The sequence below is a fragment of the Meriones unguiculatus genome, chromosome 3 (assembly GCF_030254825.1).
Source record: "Meriones unguiculatus strain TT.TT164.6M chromosome 3, Bangor_MerUng_6.1, whole genome shotgun sequence".
Taxonomy (NCBI): Eukaryota; Metazoa; Chordata; class Mammalia; order Rodentia; family Muridae; genus Meriones; species Meriones unguiculatus.
Window position 1 is genome coordinate 10,406,150 of NC_083351.1, and position 19,263 is coordinate 10,425,412.

The 19,263-nt window shown below is 55.7% G+C and overlaps 1 protein-coding gene across 1 annotated transcript; it reads left to right on the forward strand.

The window, feature by feature from the left end:
- Nucleotides 1–1,117: 1,117 nt before the first annotated feature.
- On the forward strand, nucleotides 1,118–17,667 carry Efhd2 (EF-hand domain family member D2). Its single transcript, XM_021630936.2, has 4 exons — nucleotides 1,118–1,521; nucleotides 13,972–14,119; nucleotides 15,189–15,323; nucleotides 16,158–17,667. The coding sequence occupies exons 1-4, from the start codon at nucleotides 1,211–1,213 to the stop codon at nucleotides 16,287–16,289; spliced, it is 726 nt and encodes a 241-aa protein (XP_021486611.1). The 5' UTR covers nucleotides 1,118–1,210; the 3' UTR covers nucleotides 16,290–17,667.
- The last annotated feature ends 1,596 nt before the right edge of the window (nucleotides 17,668–19,263 follow it).

A 19,263-nucleotide genomic window follows, 5' to 3' on the forward strand; every position in this document is an offset into this window, starting at 1 on the left:
AGGCTGACTTTGAACTCAGAGAGACTGGCCAGCCCCTGCTTCCTGAGTGTTGGGACCAAAGGCTACACCACCACACCCTGCTCAAAGATTTACTTTATTTTTAATGATGTGTGTGTGGAGGAGGGGTGTGTGCACGTGAGTGCGGGTGTATAAGGAGGCGGGAAGAGGGTCTTGGGTCTCCTGAAGCGGAAGCCACAGGCCTATGTGACTTGTCATGCCCTACTGCCATCCCTACCGGAATGCTGGGAACGGATCTTCAGTCCTCAGCAATAACCGCGCCTTCTCCCCAGCCCAGCTTAGGGGTTTTTGAAGTGGTAGACTAGACGACAGAGACAAATCTTCTCTGAACTCCCCATTTCCAGCCCCCGATTCCTGAGCCTTTGGGGAGGAGGTCGCTCCTCTGGGATCCCCCTTCAAAGAGGCAACATCAAGATCTCCCTGAAATCCCTCTAAGGTGGGGCATTCCAGGCACCAGGCAGACCAAACAGCTATTGTGCTGAATCATTGCATAACAAGACAAGCCCCTGCCCCTTTCCCAATTTTGGGGGGGACCTTTGAGGACTAGGGTAGGGTGCCATCTCCCTCTCAGCCGCTGCCCCACGCTTGAAAGATGCCTGCCACTATGGCCCTGGGGGCAATCTCAACTGGACTCCGGCGCCACGGTCCACCTTCTTCAGGCTCCTGCAACCTTACCAAGAACACCCGGTGTTTCACTACCAGTGGTCTCCATGGCAACCGACAGGGTGTCAGAGACACAAACCCCTTGCAGTGAAGGGGTTGGGGGCCGCGCCCCTCTCCAGTCCCTGAACACACAACCACCTCCAGCAAGAGGACCCTCTTCCCTTCCTTAGGGCTGAAACACCCCCCTCCCCAGCCTTCCAGAGGGCTCCCAGGACTCAGCAGTCGTCCCCCGTCCCCAAGAGATCATCAGAGGGATGTTGACGGTTTTTCACTGGGGAGGGTGGAGCAGGGGTGATGATGAAGAGATAGGGCTCAGGATGCGCTTGACCGCTTCCCCGGGGACCGAGAGGGACCGAGAGGGACCGGCGGGCGGCGCGGGCGGCGGCAGCGGGGCCCGGGGGCGGGCGGCTCCCTAAGTCCCACCTTCGGGGCGGTGCCTGGCGGTGGGGAGTGTCAGGAAGAGGAAGAGCGCGGCCGGGTGCGCGGCGCGGAGCAGGGGCCCGGCCGAGGCAACGGCGCGCGGGCCACCATGGCCACGGACGAGCTGGCCAGCAAACTGAGCCGGAGGCTGCAGATGGAGGGCGAAGGCGGCGAGGCGACTGACCAGCCGGGGCTCAACGGGGCGGCGGCGGCGGCAGCGGCAGCCGGGGCTCCCGACGAGACTGCCCAGGCGTTGGGCAGCGCGGACGACGAGCTGAGCGCCAAGCTGCTGCGGCGCGCGGACCTCAACCAGGGCATCGGCGAGCCGCAGTCGCCCAGCCGCCGCGTCTTCAACCCTTACACCGAGTTCAAGGAGTTCTCCAGGAAGCAGATCAAAGACATGGAGAAGATGTTCAAACAGTGAGTGCCCCTCGCGCCCGTTTCCTCAGCACCCTAGACCTGGCCTCGGGCCTGAACCCCCACTATCCTCAGCCAGGCTCCTCCAGGACGCCGACTCACCAGGGCAGGGAACTCTGCTGCCCCTTCCAGAGGGCCACGAGGCTTGCAGACCCACCACCCCCAGCGCGCAAGTGGATCTGGGGACCCCCTTTCCTGGTCCTAGCACGTGACCGGCCCCTCCTCCTGCTGTTGCTGCCCTCGGGATACCCCACACGGGTTGGGGGCACCCGAGGTTCCTTCCAGATAATCGCAGGTCCTCAGTGAGTACCCACCACCACACAGGGTACCAACCCCCCCCCCCAACGCTGTTAATGTTACCTACCAGCCTACACCCCCCCACACACACACACACCGAGAAAAGGCCGGTGGCTTCCTGTCCTCTCCCAGCCCAGCTGCTGGACTTCCCTACCTCTACTGCAGTCTCAAGGGGCGGGGGACATTCCCGGCACCCACGCCAGACATACGCCTTTTACTAGGGTCCTTTAATTTCTTCTGCTTAGCTCTGATCCCTTCAGTTCTAGGTTGGAAACCCCACACACACACACACACACACCAGTTATTCAGTGTTTACTTTCTGTGGGCGAAAACTCTTCAGCCCTTTCCACTCCTCCCACCCACCCTGTTGGCCACGTCCCATGTCCGTAATATTGTGTGGTCTTGCTAGAGAAGGGCTCCTCTGTCCTGGTCCCCCAGTCTACAGACATGAAACTCCCCGCTGTCATCAGGGCCATCATGGGGCAGAGTTCCCTCGGAGCTTAGCCCTCTTCTGAACACTGTGCCCCCACCTCCGTGGGACCCACACCCCACCCCTTCACTCAGCAACTGTGCGGTGGGGACTCCTGCCTTCTGTAAGAAAGCAGCCTTGTTCCAGCCACAGTCCCGGAGCCTGCACTCTTTCCGGGCAGAAAGAGGCCCCCTTGAGGTGTGCCCTGCCTGGGAACCCCTTTAGTTCCTATGATTCCAAGCTGTACTCTTTCCTGGTTAGGATGTCCCCTAGACCTGTGGGCCCAGCCATTCCACAAGCAATATGGAGGAGGAGACAGAGCACCCATGGGGGTAGGGATGGTGCAAGTGCTCCTCTCTAGGACAGTCACCCCTACTTCCTATCACTTCACCCATGGTTCTTGAAAAGGAAACAGTCCTGCGGGGACGCTAGGCTGGAGTGCATTCCAGATGGCGCAGAACCTACTGAGGCTGAGTTTTGGGTGGGGCACACAGGGAATCCCAAATCGAAAAACAGTTGGCAGGTAAAGAAAGGGTTGAGAGCCCACACCCAGCTGACAGTGCCCAGGCACCAACCAGGAAGCCCAGGGAGGGCTCACTTCCTCCATCCAGGGCTCAGAGAGGCTCTTCCCACTTTCCTCCACCCCCACATAGGGGAAGGGGGGATTGGTAACCCCATGCTGTTGCTAACTCCATGATGTTGCGATAATTCACCCTCTGGCTTCAGTCTCCACTGACTGACCAGGCCAGGAGTGCAGGAATCCACATTCCTTGCTTTTGAAACTTAGGGCGGCTGTGACTTCCAGCCAGCGCTGCCCTGTGGGATGATCCAGAGGGTATTCAGATGTGTCATAGATCCCTGCAGCGATAGGGCATGAGGCCGTATCACTCATACCTGCCTCCTGCCAGCCCCGCAGCCTGGGATGGTTTCATCACCCTTGTGCAGAGGGAGTCCAGCCACAGACAAATAAAGTTACTACTTGGGAAGACTTTATAGCTACAGAATGATAGCAATGGGATTCCAGCTCAGACCGGTGGCTCCAAAAGCCGCTGTCTTCCCTTCAGAGCTTTCTCTCACAGATACCTGGTGGCAGTGTCTTGAAACACATCCCAGCACCCCTCTCCATGTGTGGTGTGTGCGGCTGACCTTCCTTCCCCCCTGCATCTACCACCAGCCCGTTTTACCTTTCTCCTCAAGTCGCCCATCTCTTATGTTCTGTAGTATTCTTCTCCCTCAAACCATGGTGGTGTTTGGGGGAACCCAGATACCCCCAAAGAGCAAGCTAGGGAGAGACTGCTTTGATTTGGGGGGGAACCAGTTTAATGGGGAGGTGCTTTTTGCGGAGATTAGAGGGTGCCGAGCTCCTCAGAGCTACCTCTTGGCACTAACACTGTCTGCTGGGGGTGTTGGGAGGGGTGGCAGGGCAGGAAGGGCCCAGAAAGCTGGACCTCAAGGAAAGGAAGTGCCACTCGCCAGGGTCCCTGGCCGGGGCACAAAGCTGCTGATGTTGTATTCAGGGAAACAAGGCCTCACTGTGCCCCGGGAGCCCAGCCCAGCCGAGTCACGGCTGGGAACAGCCACAAACGGCCTCTCAGAGCACAAGATGCGTATTCTGCTTCCACTGTGCAAGTGGCTGCTGCCTCCTGGGGCCCAGCAGGTCCCCGATCCCAGCCAAGGCTCTGTTGTGAGCAGGGGCAGGGTGGAGAGGAGCTGGTCAGTGCCCCTGGAAAGTGGAGCCGGCTTTTCCTTGGCAGCCACAGCAAGTAGGCTGGGCTTTCCCCCCATCTGCTTGTCAGCACCAGACCTCAGTCTACCCCTGTGCTAGAACAGCTGTGTGTGATGACTCCCGGGGGCACTTATGTTCTGGCCTTATTTCTAAGGGATCTTGAGCACATATGTTCTTCAGAGCTACTGTGCAGTCCTCCAATCCGCCCATTCAGCGTGGACGAGCAGAAGCCGCCTGAGGACAGCGGTAGGAGGGAGAATGGGAGGAAACAGCTGGCTCTGCCAGCCGACTCCAGCCCCTCTCCCCATTTTCCAGATAGGAAAACTGAGACCCAGAAGGGAGAAGTGACCTGCTCAGGATCGTGGATTTTTCTGAAAGTAGGGCCTGGGAGTGGCACTTGCTGGGTTTCGCCTGCTCTGGGGCATAGAGGCCCTACATTTGAGAGCCTGCACCCCCTCCTCCCGGTAGCGTCAGGCTATGTCCGTGCTCTCTCACACACCACAGCCTCCTCCCTCTCTCTGCTCATCCAGCAGAGTTGTTTCTAGAACCTTCCAAGGCAAAAAGTCATGGGACAGACACACAGAATTTCAGGGATGGCTGCCCCTGGGCGGACCACCGCCCCGGAAGAGCTCTGGAAGGTTCTGTAAGCCAATACCTGCCTGGAAGGTAGGCGGCCATGTAATTGTGGATCTGCTGTGGAATCTGAGGAAGGTGCCCTAGTCCCTTGTCCTGCCTGGCCCGACACTGGCTCTAAGCCTCTGCCCAGCCTCCTCCCCACCCACTTTGGGTCTCATGACCCCTTGCATCAGGCCGGCTAGCTTCTCTTTCCTTTTCGCCACAAGCTCCTGGGGCCACCTGCCCTTCTCTGTCTTCCCTTCCTGGTTGACAGTCTGCTGCCCTAGGTGGCTGTGGTCCTTTTGGACCTAGAGCACATTGCTTAACCCTTTCTGAGCCTCTTTTCTCCTGGTGGTGCTTTCAGGTGCTTAACCTTAGTACTTGGCATAGAATCAGTACTTACTAAGTTATTCTCATCATCGTCCCAAGTTCAGCATATGCCCTGGCCCTGGTGGCGGTCATCAGTGCTGACACTGAAGTAGCTCAGAATGAGCCTCTGGCTGCCTCCGCTTCCCCCCAACAGAGCTGCCAGGCTGTTAGTCTGGCAACAGTCCTCTGCTCTGGGCAAGAATGACAGGGATTCAACCCCATAGCTACTTTCCTCTTGCCCAACAGCCGCTCTGATTGACAGCCACATATTGCTTTGATAAATAACAAAAATAGAGAAATGAATTCATTATCACTTAATTACGTGGAAGGCAGTTGGCAGAAGAAAGGGGAAACACAAGCAGCAGCCTTTGGAGTGACACAGAACTGGGACACAGGCCCTTGCCACCCAGCTGGGTCTCTCTGGGCGGGGTCTTCAGTTTTTGAGTCTCTTTTTCTCCTGGGCCCATAGGACCTCACTGGAAAAACAGAACTGTCCCAGGAGCAGCCTGGGGACTGTTAAGGTCATGGACATCTTAGAAAACAAGGTTGTTGCCTGTCACCCAACAGCTATCTAACTTTTTGTGTATGCGAATTCCAGCCAAAGGCCTTGTAGATCCCACAGAGACCTTTGGGAGGTCTCCTGTGGGCCCACAGAGCCAGTGATGGAAGGAAGCCTTCTGTATTTCTACCGTGAGGAAAGACTGCAGCCTCAGGGCCCCACAGCTGCCTGTGGGTGGAGCTTAAGATGTCCCTGGGCCCTGTCCTTACTAGAGAGAGTCCCAGGGGAACTCACCTGTGGTACTTTAGTCCTCAGGGCTGGAAGAGGTTAAGTCACTTGGCCGTCCTGAGTGCTGCTTGCATGATTAGATCCAGGAGGCTGGGGGGTGAAGGTCTGGTCCTTGTTTGTAGAAGCCGAGCCTAGCTTGGTGAGGGCTGGGGTGCCTCACACCCCAGGGAGGGGAGATTCCCAACAATGGGCCCCTTCTTCTTTTCCACCCACTTCCCCTCTGCATCTGAGTCACCTCCCCCCCTCCTCCTGGGGACTTTGTGATTCTCGGGTTTACGCTTCTCCTTCACACCCTTTGCCTTTGCCTGAGGTCCAGGCGTGGCTTTAGCGGGAAGAGTTCAGGCTCAAGGGTCACCAGTACTGTCAGAGGCCCTAAAGCAGGGCCAGCCTAGGCTGAGCAGTTAGTCACTTTGCAGCCTTCTTGAGGGACTTTGTTCCACTTTTCAGGAACAGGGGGCTGCGGAGCCAGGCAGGTGTGGCTGCCGGGCCCAGCCCGGCAGTGCTGTGTGGCAAGGACTCAGCCATTTGGCTGATGAATGGGGCCACCGCTGACACTCTAGGTGCCAGGACCCCAGCTCTCCTCCTCTTTGTGTACTACTACTAATTATTATTATTTTATTATTGTTTGTCATTTTATATATATATGGGGTTTTGCCTGCATGTGGCCTGCACATTGGATCCCCTGGAACTGGAGTTATAGACATATGGTGATGGGAATAGGACCCGTGCCCTCTCTCTGCAAGAGCGACCACTGCTCTTAGCCACAGAGCCATCTCTGCAGCCCTGCTGGCTCCCTTCCTGATACTCCCTTAGCATCCGCAGGATTCCCATGGCCATTTCCCAGGTAGGGAGACTGCACCTCAGATTAACGTCCCAGAGCTGGTGAAAAGCAGAGGCAGTCTCGGGTCTGACTCTGTACTTGGCTGGCTCCCCCCCTCACGTGGCCCATAGGTCTTCAGCATCTCTTGTGCCCTCAGGCTCTTATATCAGACTCTGCACCTCTACAAGTCTGCCCTGCATGCAAGTGCTCCCCCCAAGTCTGGTGGCCTGTCAGCCAGCTGCTCAGATGGCAGAGGCAGAGGGGATAGAAAAATTCAAGGCCAGCCTGTGCTGCAAAGTTAGTTCGAGACCGACCTGGGCAACTTGGTGAGACCTCAGTCTGCATGAGGCACTGGAGTTAATCCCCTGTACCACTGAGAGAGAGAGACGACGAAGGAGAAAGTATGGGCCCGTCTATACTCCGCTGCCACTTCTCTAACGGTGACAACTGTCGGCAGGCCATTTAGTCTGTCAGTTTAGGAGTGAGATGAATGGAGTCAAGAGGAAGTAGCTAACACTCCCTGGGTTACACTAGACACCCAGTACCAGTCTATAATACTATCATGAGTGATTACTAAGGGTGGGCGGAAATAGAGCAGTGTCAGGGCTCTCCCACACTGCCACCTTGGCTCAGCCTGTGGGTGGTGTCAAACTTGAGATTAAGACAACCCTGAGCCTCGACAGCCCCCCGGCAGTTTGGGGGCTCTCATTGGACCCTCGGGTTCTCTAGAAAACTGGGGAGGGGGACCATGAGCATTGCACATTGCTCCTTCCCAAAACCCTGACTTAAGACGGACCATCATAGGTCAGATTGTGCTCAGAGGAGGAGTGACGAGTGCCTGGCTTTTCCCATGAGTCAGGCAGTGGGGGTGGGGGCGTGCCCTGCTGGCCCTGATGCGCTGTCATTACTGGGACCCACGGGCACTTTCCATGGAGACAGGCAAGCAGGCCCAGGCTGGCCAGAACAGCCAGCAGGATTGGAAGTCACTGACACTCCTCCACGGTGCCTTCCCATTTCTCAGGGTACAGAGGCTCAGGTTCAGGAGGCCACCGAGACCTCTCCTGCACACGGGAGGCCCCAACAAACAGCCACATGATGACCGTAACGGAATAAGTTTGAAGAGTTTGAAGGACCTGATGCGTGGTGATGTTGGTGATAATAACATAACACAGCACACAGACGGGGCCCCCTGAGCCCCGCACCCTTCAGCAGTCTGTCCTCCTGTGTGGCCCCTTGGTGCCAGCAGCACAGGCCTGGGCTGGGCACTAGAAGGGACAGACTGTACTTCCCTGTGTCCCTTCCCTTTGCTGGGGCAACAGCCGGGATACTGGGCTCCCTTCAGCCAGCACAGCAGGGATGGGGCTGGGGTTGCCAAAGCCAAAGGGATCCACCTTAGGGACCAGTGAGCCTTAGAGACACCGGGTGGGAAAACTGCACTGGGAGTTTGGCCCTTACGGAGGGCGGGCTGACGTGACCTCCACTATCCTTTCCAACCCTGGTCTGGAGGCAGCAGGAGACAGAGAGTGTGGCTATCGCAATTAGACCCTAGCTGCGCCCATGTCAGCACTGACCTTGGCCAAGGGATTTCCTTTCTGTCTCAGTCTCCTTGTCTGTCGAAAAGGGATTCCTGTACTGAGAGAATCTAACAAAGAACAATTGGCCCACTCCCCAGCCTTTGGTAAGGTATTCATTCATCAGTCCCCACTAAAGATAACCTTGTGAAAGCTGCCTGCCTGGGTACAGGCCAGGCATCCACACTGTGTGTTGTCAGATCCAGGCACTGCCCACCCTTGTGACTCTGGATTATCAGGACCGGGGGAGGGGAGGGAGATAGGGAGAGCAGCTTTATAGGACCACATTCAGTCCTAAAGACAGGGTCTGCCTGCTGGCAGCTGTAGGGAGGGTGATGGGAGGGATTTTTGTCACTTGCAGGGCAGCAGCTGCTGCTGAGCCCTCCCCTGGTAAGAACCATGCAAGGGGAGGCAGGCAGGAATGTGGGCCAGGTGCCAGGCCCACAGCAGCCTCTCTCCAGTGCTTGGGAAAGGTGCTGGGCTCTGGAGCCTGGGAGTTTTGTTCACAGAGCTGGGTGACATTTCTGGTTGGCATTCCTGGGCCAACCCCAAGTGGAACACTGGGCCCAGCCTCCCCCACCCCACCTACATGCTTGAAAACGTAGGGCCAACCCCAAGTGGAACACTGGGCCCAGCCTCCCCCACCCCACCTACATGCTTGAAAACGTAGGGTACCAATGGCCCAGGAGGAAGAGGGAGGCAGAGAGATGCGAAGAATCCAGCCAGTAGCATCCTGCCTGTGGTGTGACCCTGGGTTTATCACTCCCCGCTGTGCACCCCAGTTTTCCCCCATAAACTTGCGGGCCAGGCTGTGTGGATGAGCCCTGAGAAGCCTCAGTTTCAGCTTAGGAGGGCAGCAGGATAAGAGGACCCCCCCACCCCAGCCAAGGTGCCATGTGCAGCCTCGGGGGAACGCCATTCTCTCCACGGCTGCTCGCCTGCTCGGAGGCATGGCACAGTTGTCCCCCCCTGTCCCCTCCCTCACTTACAAGAAGGAACGCAGGGAGACCCAGAGCTGTGTCCTCTGAGGCCCCCCTCTCCTTCAGCTTAGCCAGACCCCTAAGGTGCTAGATCTTTAAGTCAGGCATAGTAGGGGGTAAGTAAGTTCCAGAGGAGGGAAGTGCCGGGGGAACCCCTTGGTCATCAATGCAGACTGACACCCCATCCCCTCAGGTCACTCTGCCATAAGCCCCTCTTCCCAGCCCTGTGCCATAAAGCCTAGAGCCCTTGGAAAAGCCAGGGTTTGTTTCTTTGTTTTTAGGACAGCTCTATCTGGCCTTGAACGCCCTTATGTAAACCTAGCTGACCACTGCAGTCCTCCCGCTTCTGTCTTCCAAGTGCTGAGATTATCGACACGTATCATCACACCCAGCGCCAGCACAGTGGTGTTCTTTTGTTTTGGTTTGGTTTTAGGGCTTTTTCTTTTTCTTTCTTTTTTAATTTTAGTGCTCTGTGTATGTGTGTGCTCCTGGAAAAAAATAAAATAGGCATTATGCAATGCAGTACCTGCAAAGGCCAGAAGAGGGCAACAGATCCTGTGGCGCTGGAGTTACAGGCGGTTGGGAGCTGGCTGGCCTGGGTGCTGAGAATCAAACATGGCCCTCATGATTGAGCAGCCATGCTTCAGGGCTCTATGTGGCTTTTATTATCCTGCTGTCACTGCCATTTTCATAGTAAGGGTGTGAAATGCTCCCTCTCGTATCTGCTGCGTGATCCTAACGACACTGACAGGTTTTAAGCACCCACTGTGTGCTGGCCACCTTATATCTTTAATTGCAGTTAACTTTTAATATCTTTAAAAGCAGACAATAACATTTGGTTATTATTGTCATAATTAGCGTGTAGTTAGCACCTGTGTGGGTCTGGCCCTGTGTTAGAGTCAACTTGAATCATCTCACAATTGCCTCACCTCCAGAGTGAGTCCTTTGATCTGCATGGTGGAAATGGTGACCGTCAGGTGACCGGCCGGCCTACCCAGCCAACTGAGGCAGAATTGGGGTTTTGATTCAAAGTGGGTGTATAGTTGAGCCTGTCAGGTTAGCCCTGCAACCTGGCCACGGATGTACATCGTTAGGGCCTTTGGGAAATGGTCACCTCCTCCACCCTGCACCAGGCTTCCTTTGGCTCTGTGTCACCTGGCTCGGTGATTGATATTTTTTTGGAACTGTAGCCAGCCCCTGCATTGTCCCCCTGGGGACTGGAGTCTGCCCGGGTTGGAGCCCAGCCCTAGTAATTGATTGACCTTTGATGGATGTAGGCTGCGGTTTGAGGTGGGGCCTGGCCCAGCCTGAAGCTTCCAGACCAAAGGGAATCCACAGACCAACCTGACGTCCAGGCTTGGACTTGTTGTGCGCTTCCTTTAGACTGAGTTATCCTGGCTTTGACGGACACACAGACCCTGGAATGCGGATCCAGCTGGGGTCTGAATCCAGGCCGGAACCCTCCTCACTGGTCCTCCACCCCAATCCGGACCTGCTGTGATTGCTGAGCACATAAAAATAAAGTGGCTGGCACACAGCGGTTCCTTGGCAAGATAACTAGATCTCATCAGAGTAGTGATAGCGGCCGTGCAGAGCCAGCTACTTACTGTGTGGACTTTCTGTGTGGCTTGGCTTCTCTGAGGCCGTCTCCACTAACTAGGAGGCACCGTGACATCTGGGTTTCTCAGCCACACTCTAGTGCTGGCTATATTGGACCTGTGATGGTTGGTTTGACTTGGCATGGTTTAGAATCCCTGGAAATGGAATCTCAGTGAGGGACTGTCTAGATCAGGTTGGCCTGTGGGTGTGTCTGTGGGGGATTATATTATGCTAATTGATACGGAAAGCCCCAGCCTAAGAGTGGGCCGCACCATTCCCTCCCTGGGTTTGGGTTTTCAGTTCTGTAAGAGTCTTATTCTGGTTTCCTTCCCGTGCTGTGACAAAGCACCCCGAAGCAATCTGGGGAGAAAAGGACTTATTTGGCTCACACTTTGGAGAAGTCAGGACAGGAACTCAAAGAGGAACTTGAAGCAGAAACGGCAGATAAATGCCGCCTGTCGGATGTGCAGCTAGCTTCCCTACACAGCCCAGGACCACCAGCCCAGGGAACGGTGCCACCCATGGTGGGCTAGGCCCTCTTACACTGATTAACTGTCAAGGTAATCCCCCACAGACAGACCTGCCAGCCAATCTGATCTGGGCAAACCCTTAATTGAGATTCCCTTCTCAGATGACTCTCGGCTGTGTCAAGTTGAGCCAAGTAGGACAGGTAGGGAGAGTGAGCTGAGCCATAGCAGACACTGGATCAGTTCGCTCACCACTGTGTGGGTAGGACGCAAGTGGCTGTAACCTGGAACTGGAAGCTAAAAGAACCCTTTCTCTCCGAGCTTCTTTGTACCGGGGTGTTTTAACATAACCTCGGAAAAGAGACCAGCCCGTTCTCCTTGTAGGGCACTATACTGGGTACTGTAGGCAGCTTCCTTGGTGTCTGTAGCACCCACGACCCATGACCCCCAGTTAAGACAACCAAACATGTGTCCAGATGTTACCAGGTGTTCCTTAAAGGCCCCACACCCCGCACTGTGCCGAGGAGATGCCCAGGCAGTCTGACGTGAGAGCTATGACGTGCCATCTCTGATCTCTGTTGGAGTCCAAGTGCAGAAAGCAGAGGAGGTTGTGATCCCAAGGGACAGGAGGAGAGGTGTCCTTGTGCCCTGCCATGGGAAAGGCAAGCCCCTCAGCAGACATTCCTGTCGGCAAAGGCTAACAGCGGGTACCCAGCACTTCATCACCTGTAGACATTCTTCCGTGACAGGAGTGCCCAGCCGCCTGTGGGCCCTTCCTGCTGCAGACGGAGGCTGGGCTATGACAGCTCTTGCCCGCCTGCCTGCCTGCCTGCCTGGCTTCCCACCACATCCTCTCACACTTGCTCCACCCCTGTCCCTCTGCCCTCAGGGCTCACTAGCCTGCCTGTCCCCACCCAGCCCCCCTGCTCTGTAGGGGACACAGTGCCAAGTCCCATCTTTGCTGTGCTTCATTACTTCCAAGGCCTGACTCACTCATGCATGAACTATTTTTACTCCTCACACAAATGCTCGCTTTGGCGCTCCCTACAGAAACCGTTCTGCAGGTGGCCACAGGACGCAGAAGGAGGCCGGGCACAGACGAAGAGATTTATAAGTTCATCAGCCCGATGGACTTGGGATATTAGCCCAGCTCCTTCCTTACTGATGTGTGACCTTGGGCAGGTCAGTTAGCCTCTCTGAGCCTTTTTGGTTATTAAGCATATTAAATCAAAGACAGTTTTCAGTTCCTGGGGACTGATAGGTGCCTAAAGTTGGGTAAAGCTGTGTGAAACTGGAGAGGGGCAAAGGGGCCCCGAGCTAAGCAGGAAGGGGCACCCGGTGTCTGTAATTGAGCACCTTTGTGTCCAACTTGTCACCTACCCATCTGAAGGCCTTAGGTACCACACAAGACTTCCTTAGGCAGGGAAGCCTGTGTGTCACCCTCAGCCCCCACTCCCCCAGGCTCGAATCCCAGCAGTCAGAGCAGGCATCTGTCACCTTGATAAGAAGACCTGGTAGACCTTGCAAGCAAAGGCATTGCTTCAGGGGTGGGTAGCGCTTCACCAGGAGAGGGGCTGGAGGCCACCCCTGGCCACTCACAGCACAAGGAGTGTGACCGTAGGAAAGAGACACGAGGACCAGGCTGTTGGTGGCAGAGGAAAAAGGGAAGGGCGGACACAGAGGCCTGGTTATCAGCTGGTTCCGAGCCAGGCCACCCAGCACCCCTGCTACTCCTCCCTGCAGGCTTCCAGAACAGCCTGTTCCCTGAACACACCCAGGTCCACAGCCCCTGGGTGACATGCCCCTGCCTCCCTTCCTCCCTCCCGGAGGCAGTGCTCCAGAGAGGCTGCTGAGATCCTCAGGATTCATCCTAGGTCATTTATTCAACACTCTACGCACTTGTTAGGAGCTTTTTACTCTCTCTCTCCTAGAGCCTGGGCATCACAAGCTGGAGCAGGAGGTGAGAGCCCGGGTGGAGGGCGCCGGGTGAAGGCAGCCACTGTTCCCATGTCACGGGGTGTGGCTGAGTGCTGAGGGAACGTGCAGCACAGAAATAAACAATGGGGTGTAATGAGGCACACCTACAGTCCCAACATGTGGAGGCAGAGGAGGGAGGATTGCTGAGTGTGTGGCCAACCTGGGCTACACAGTGACAACTGGAGCTTCGTAGTGAGACTGTCTCAAAAGGAGTAAATACTGGCACCATCTTCCACATCCATGCTATCCTCTGACCACCGGGAATGATTTTACATGTGTGTGCTCTCACATGCACGTGCGCACACGTACATACACACATGCGCACACACGGGCATGACAGTTGGCAGTGCTTTGGGAGATATTTGGCTGTCACAGCCCAGGAGAGCTACTTCCGTGAACATCCCCAGTGCACAGGGCAGCCCCCACAGGGAAGAGGGTCCCAGCCCCAGCCCACAAGGCTCTGCCACCTAACTGGAGCCCACAGATCAGGCCAACGTGAGGCTAGGGCGTCCCTCCAGTGCCTGGACAGGAGACGGCTGGACCCACAGCCGTGCTGTGAGCTCTCCTGCTTGTTCATGCCACACTCCGTACAGGAGGCTGTGGTTTCCTCCCCCAGGCCTCGGGCTTGGGCCAGAGCTAGCCAGACCACGTGGTGAGGTCCCTCTCGGCTCCCGTGGGAAGACACTGAGCACTTCCGCTAACCCAGGCTCGTGGCTTCTCTGTATAGTCAGATGTGAGGTACGTCAAGACATCCCTACGCCTCTCTGCGTCTGCAGGTATGATGCCGGCAGGGATGGCTTCATCGACCTGATGGAACTGAAACTCATGATGGAGAAACTGGGCGCCCCCCAGACTCACCTGGGCCTGAAGAGCATGATCAATGAGGTGGATGAGGATTTTGACAGCAAACTCAGCTTCCGGGAGGTGAGTCCATCCCCAGGCTGCTTTCCAGCCAGCCTCATCTGCATCTTTGAGTGACTTAATGACCATGAGAATAACTGAGAGCTCTGTGAGGCCTGCAGCGTGCATTTTTTGGCAGATGGCCTCCCGCCTCATCCTCCCAAGTGCTGAGATTATAGGTATAAGGCATTACACCTAGCTGGGGTTTTTGTTTTTTGTTTTTTGTTTTTGTTTTTTTTTTATTACAATTTGGTCACTTTGTATACCCAGCTGTTTTAAATGATTTCTATGCGCTCAGCTGAGTTGTGGGAAAGGCCGGGCACTCTGAGGACCTGGAGTTAGAAGGGGGTTGCCTGAAATAAGATTACACAGTGCTTGGCTCAGAGGAAAGGGAGTGATGAGTTCTGCTGAAGGCACCAGGCATGGTTCTAGGTGACTTCCTATTCTCTGAGGCAGAGGCTCTGGACCAGCCTCTTTAGGGAATGGCAGGAGGGGCAGAGGCTCACAGCAAAGTAGCTGTGGTTCTAGGCCCCAAACAACATGGCGTTGCCTCTGTGGGGAGGTTGGTGCTCCAGGGAGTCCAGGCTCTTAGAGAACTGACAGGAAATCAAAGGAAGTAGGGGAGAGAGATGGTGTCAAGGCCTTCTTAGGGTGTGTGCGGGGTTGACAGGCCAGGGAAGAAAGTCCAAGTGTTCCACCGCAGTGACTTGGGTCAGAGAGCATCTATTCCCATCCTTCCAAGACTTAAGCCTTTGGCCATCTCTGCGCCATCTTCATACTGCAGAATGGGAGCGCGGTCCCTCTGGGGCCTTGGGAATGCAATGCAGTACAGATTTGGGTCAGGGAACAGCGGGTAGCAAGGAGGAGAGGCAGGCAGAAGCCAAGGGTGGCAGCTGTGTTTGCGCCTCAGCTCAGGGTCCTGACGTGACCGACTAGGAAGATAGGGGCTGCTTCCTGCGGGTGAGCACAGGGCATGTGTGCAGGAGAATCGGAGCTGAGGCCTGCTTGTGGCCGGGGGAGAAGGGGACGGGGGAACAGACGGATGACTCTGCTCTCGGTGTGCCCCGCTGACCCTCGGGCCTTCCCTTCGCAGTTCCTTCTGATCTTCCGCAAGGCAGCGGCAGGGGAGCTGCAGGAAGACAGTGGCTTGCACGTGCTGGCCCGCCTTTCGGAGATCGACGTCTCCACTGAGGGCGTTAAGGGGGCCAAGAACTTCTTCGAGGCTAAGGTGAGGAGCCGAGGACCTCAGGGCCCAGCTATGTGGCCTGGCACAGTCTCTCCTGTCCCTGTGTGGAGGCTGAAGGGGAGAGCTGCTGCTGACGCTCTGTGGGATGTGAGGGAGGTGGCCAGCATTGCTCCCTGGAGACCCCACCCTGCCCCCTCTGCTGGGGGAAGCTGAGGAGCCCTCAGACCATCTGCACGTATAGCCTCCTCCCTGTCAGCACATACATGGATGGAGGGGACACATTTCGTCCACTGGCTCTTGAGTCCTGCTCACCCAGGACTTCCCCCATCACCGCCTTTCCTTATTTCTCTTTCCCATGTGAAGCTGAGACCTTTGCTCCCCATCCTATCTCTTGTCCTTTGGTAGAGATATCAGGGTTCGCCATTGGACCTGTGTGTCTTACCTAGGACAGGATGTCAAGGGCATCATTGTTGCCTATAGAGCCCTACCCTGCTTCTGCCAATGAATACTCTGTCTCTCTCTCCGTTTGTGTGTGTGTGTGTCCTCTCTCTCTGGGAGACATGGTCTCATATAACCCAGGCTGGCCTTGAACTTCTGATACTCCTGCCCAGTACTAGGATCACAAGTGTTCAGCTCGCTACCCAATTCTTTGAAGTACAGCTCAAAACTAGAATGTCACTCATGCTAGGTGAGCACTTTACCAGTTGGGCCCCAGCTCCTCCCCCAGAAGGCCCTGTGGTCAGGCCTAGGCAGAGAGGTGACTGTGGCTCTCACGCTGTTGGTGAGAACCCTGGCCAGAAAGGGTTCCCGGGAAAGCAGCTCCCAGGCAGGGCTGATACAGAGACCACATCCCTGACCTTTCCCCTCACCCCCCAGGTACAGGCCATCAACGAGTGCAGCCGCTTTGAGGAAGAGATCAAAGCCGAGCAAGAGGAAAGGAAGAAACAGGCTGAGGAAGTGAAGCAACGCAAAGCGGCCTTTAAGGAGCTGCAGTCCACCTTCAAGTAGCCAGGGCCGAGGCCAAGTCCTGGCCAGCCCTGCCCCGTGTTCGGTCTTTCGGGGGCGTGGGTGGGTACAGGAGACCTGAGGGAGACAAGGACCACTGCTAAAATCTAAGCCGTATGTGAACGGATCTCATCCGGGAGTCTCCCCGGTGGTTGGGCCAGTCCCTGTCCCCGCCTGCTGTTCCTGAGGCTGTGACACCTCCCACCAGCATCCTCTCCGGCCATCCCTGTGTCTGTTCTCTGGCTACCCTGCTGCCCGCTCTAGCCCAGCTCCAGCCCATTCACGCCCCTGCCTTGTATACCAGCTGCTCTCTCCACCTACCCTTAACTATACAGGCTGCCCTGCCCTGGGCCTGATGGCCCCTCCCTGGATAGGGACCAGCAGACAGAGAGCCCCCTCCCTGGGGCAGTTCCTTTCAGATGGGCACGGTCTCTCCTGGAAGCAGAGGGGCTCCTGTATTTGTGCGGAGATCCAGGCCCTAGCACTCGAGGCTGATCTAAATGGGGCCCAGCCGGGCGGGGTGAAGGCCACTGTGCGAATCTACCTCACAGGCTGCACTCTGCTAGGCATGCCATGGGGACGTGAGTGATAGGGCTCTGTGGGGAGGGGCAGAAAGGCCACTCTGTGACACCGCACCCCCAGAGGGTCCCAAGGGGCTATGGAGAGAGGGGTGGGGTCGCTAAGGGATTGGCCCTCCTAGAGAGGACCTCAGCACTCTGCCTTGACCCCCTAGGGAGTGCCTGATGTGTTTGTGTGTACTGGCAGTAGGACACGGGGCTGGCACCCCTTCCGCACCATCCCTTCCTGGGTTCGCCACCGGTGACAGCACCCGCCTGTCATGCCCACCCGGAGAACGCATGGGGATTCCCCGAGCCCATCACCAGACAGGCCATAGTGAAACCCGTGCCGTTCCTCCATAGCTCCTTGTGCTTGCTCACGCGTGTGTACGTGTGTGTCCGTTGCCGTGTCGTGAAACTGTGACGTTACCCAGTCTAAGTGAAAGGCCATCGAGGCCACCGTTATGCAATGTTCGGTGTGTCACTGCTTTTGAAACTCGATGACTCTTTATTTTACTACAATGCCTCAAGAGTCCCCGGCTGCCCCCGTGGGACCGCAAAGGTTTTATTTTTTCGGTCTTAGGACCTACGAGAATTGGAGGGGCCGAGCCGCAGCCGCGGCCCTGGCTTGCGTTTGCCTTTAGTGGATATGTTTATACAGATGAATATAAATTCCCTTTACTTTTGGCTTTCTGCATTTTATTTTATTTTTTTGTTCTCCCTCTCACCATCTCCCGACCCCCTCCCAAAAAGAAAAAAAAAAAAGCTACTTCTTCATTCGGTGGTACGATTATTTTTTTTAACTAAAGTGAGATAAAATTCTATATTCTTATGTGTGTGTGGTTTTTGATGGCTGACTGAAGAGTTCGGGGACGGGACGGGGATAAGGTCGCTGGATCTGGGCCGTCATGTGAGGAGCCTGGGGAGGAAAACCCTCCTGGTAAAGAGGCTGGTCCCTTAGCCCCTGTAAAATGCTACTCCTGTAAGTCCTACATGTATTAAACTCATTTCGTCCTTAAAACAGTGCTTGCCGAAGGGGCACTGTTTTATCCCTTTTAAACATTGAGACTAGGAAGGCCCAAAGGGGCACACAGATCGGTTGGGGCAGCAGGATTCCAGTAGGCCCCAGCCTGTGCTCCATCGTAGGGCCACCTGCCTTGAGATTTCACAGAGGCGGGGCTGTCAGAATGATGGCCAGAACAGATGCGGTCGGTCGGCATCTGTCACCCCAGCTTTCCGGGGCTGAGGTGAGGGAAGGGAGAATTCTCATGTGGTTGGCTCGGGTACGCTGCGAGACCCTGTCTAAAGAAAACAGAACAACTGTTACAGCTACCGAGGTTCAGAACCAGTGAGCGTGCCCTCCCCGCCTCCCACCTCCGCTGGCACCCAGACACCCGCCGTCATCGATGCCCCTGGAGTGTTGGAGTGGGACCAGCAGCTTCCTTGTGGGGCCCATAGCATCCCAGTTTCCATCTGCCAGACTGGACTGGGATCTCCGTGTCTTTTCCAGACTTGTGTTTACAGCCTAAGCCAAGTTGGGGGAGGTTTCCGATTTGTCTGGGTGCTGCTTCCCCCGTGTGGCCACGAGTGGAACTGCAGCATCAGGTGGCCTGTAGTACCGTGGCTTTCCCGCAAGCTGTCACACTACCACCCACCACTAAAACATTTTAGGCCAGGTGTCTCCTTTCAGCACCTTTTTGTGAGGATCCCTGTGTCACATCCAGCAGCAAAATGACCCAGGTGAGGTCAGGACTGAAACTCTGGTCAGCACAACCTAGCCGGCCCGGGGTCCAAATTTCTGGAGTCTGATGCCAAGGGATTTATTTTTCACATATTTAAACACAGCAAAACTTTCGGAAAAAGTTTCCACGTGACGACTACCACAACAAAGCTTTCGCAGGGCTGCATGGAAACTCCTTTGCCAAGTACGTTTCTTGAAAAACCACCTGTGACCTTTCCCACCGGAATGGGTTCTCTGGACTGAGAAACAGTCTGGGGGATTGTATTTGATGGGGGCTGGCTTTACAGAAGCAAAGTAATAGCAAAGATTAATTACCAGGTATTTGCATGTACAGTCACAGCTTTCTGCATGGAAAACAAGTGTCAGTTCCCGCCCCTGAAGAAAGCCTGAATGTTTAGCAATTGTTTTTCTAGTGCTTATCTGTGAGCTTGTCTCTCTATACTCGCACTACACACTGCCTAACTTGCTAGTGCAATGGTTCTCAACCTTCCTCATGCTGCAGCCATTTAATACAGTTCCTGCTGTTGTGGTGACCCTCTCCCATACACACACCAGAAAACTGTTTTGTTGCTACTTCATAACTAATTTAGCTATTGCTGTGAATCATAATGTAATATCTGCCCTGCAGGGTGTCTGGTAGGCGACCCTCATGAATGGGTTTTGTCCAACCCTGTGGAGG

Bases quoted from the DNA above. Each gene is read 5' to 3' on its own strand.
- Efhd2 (XM_021630936.2), top strand. From the start codon at position 1,211: ATGGCCACGGACGAGCTGGCCAGCAAACTGAGCCGGAGGCTGCAGATG. The intron at 14,120-15,188 runs GTGAGTCCATCC...TTCCCTTCGCAG, and splicing joins GCAAACTCAGCTTCCGGGAG to TTCCTTCTGATCTTCCGCAA. The intron at 15,324-16,157 runs GTGAGGAGCCGA...CTCACCCCCCAG, and splicing joins AGAACTTCTTCGAGGCTAAG to GTACAGGCCATCAACGAGTG.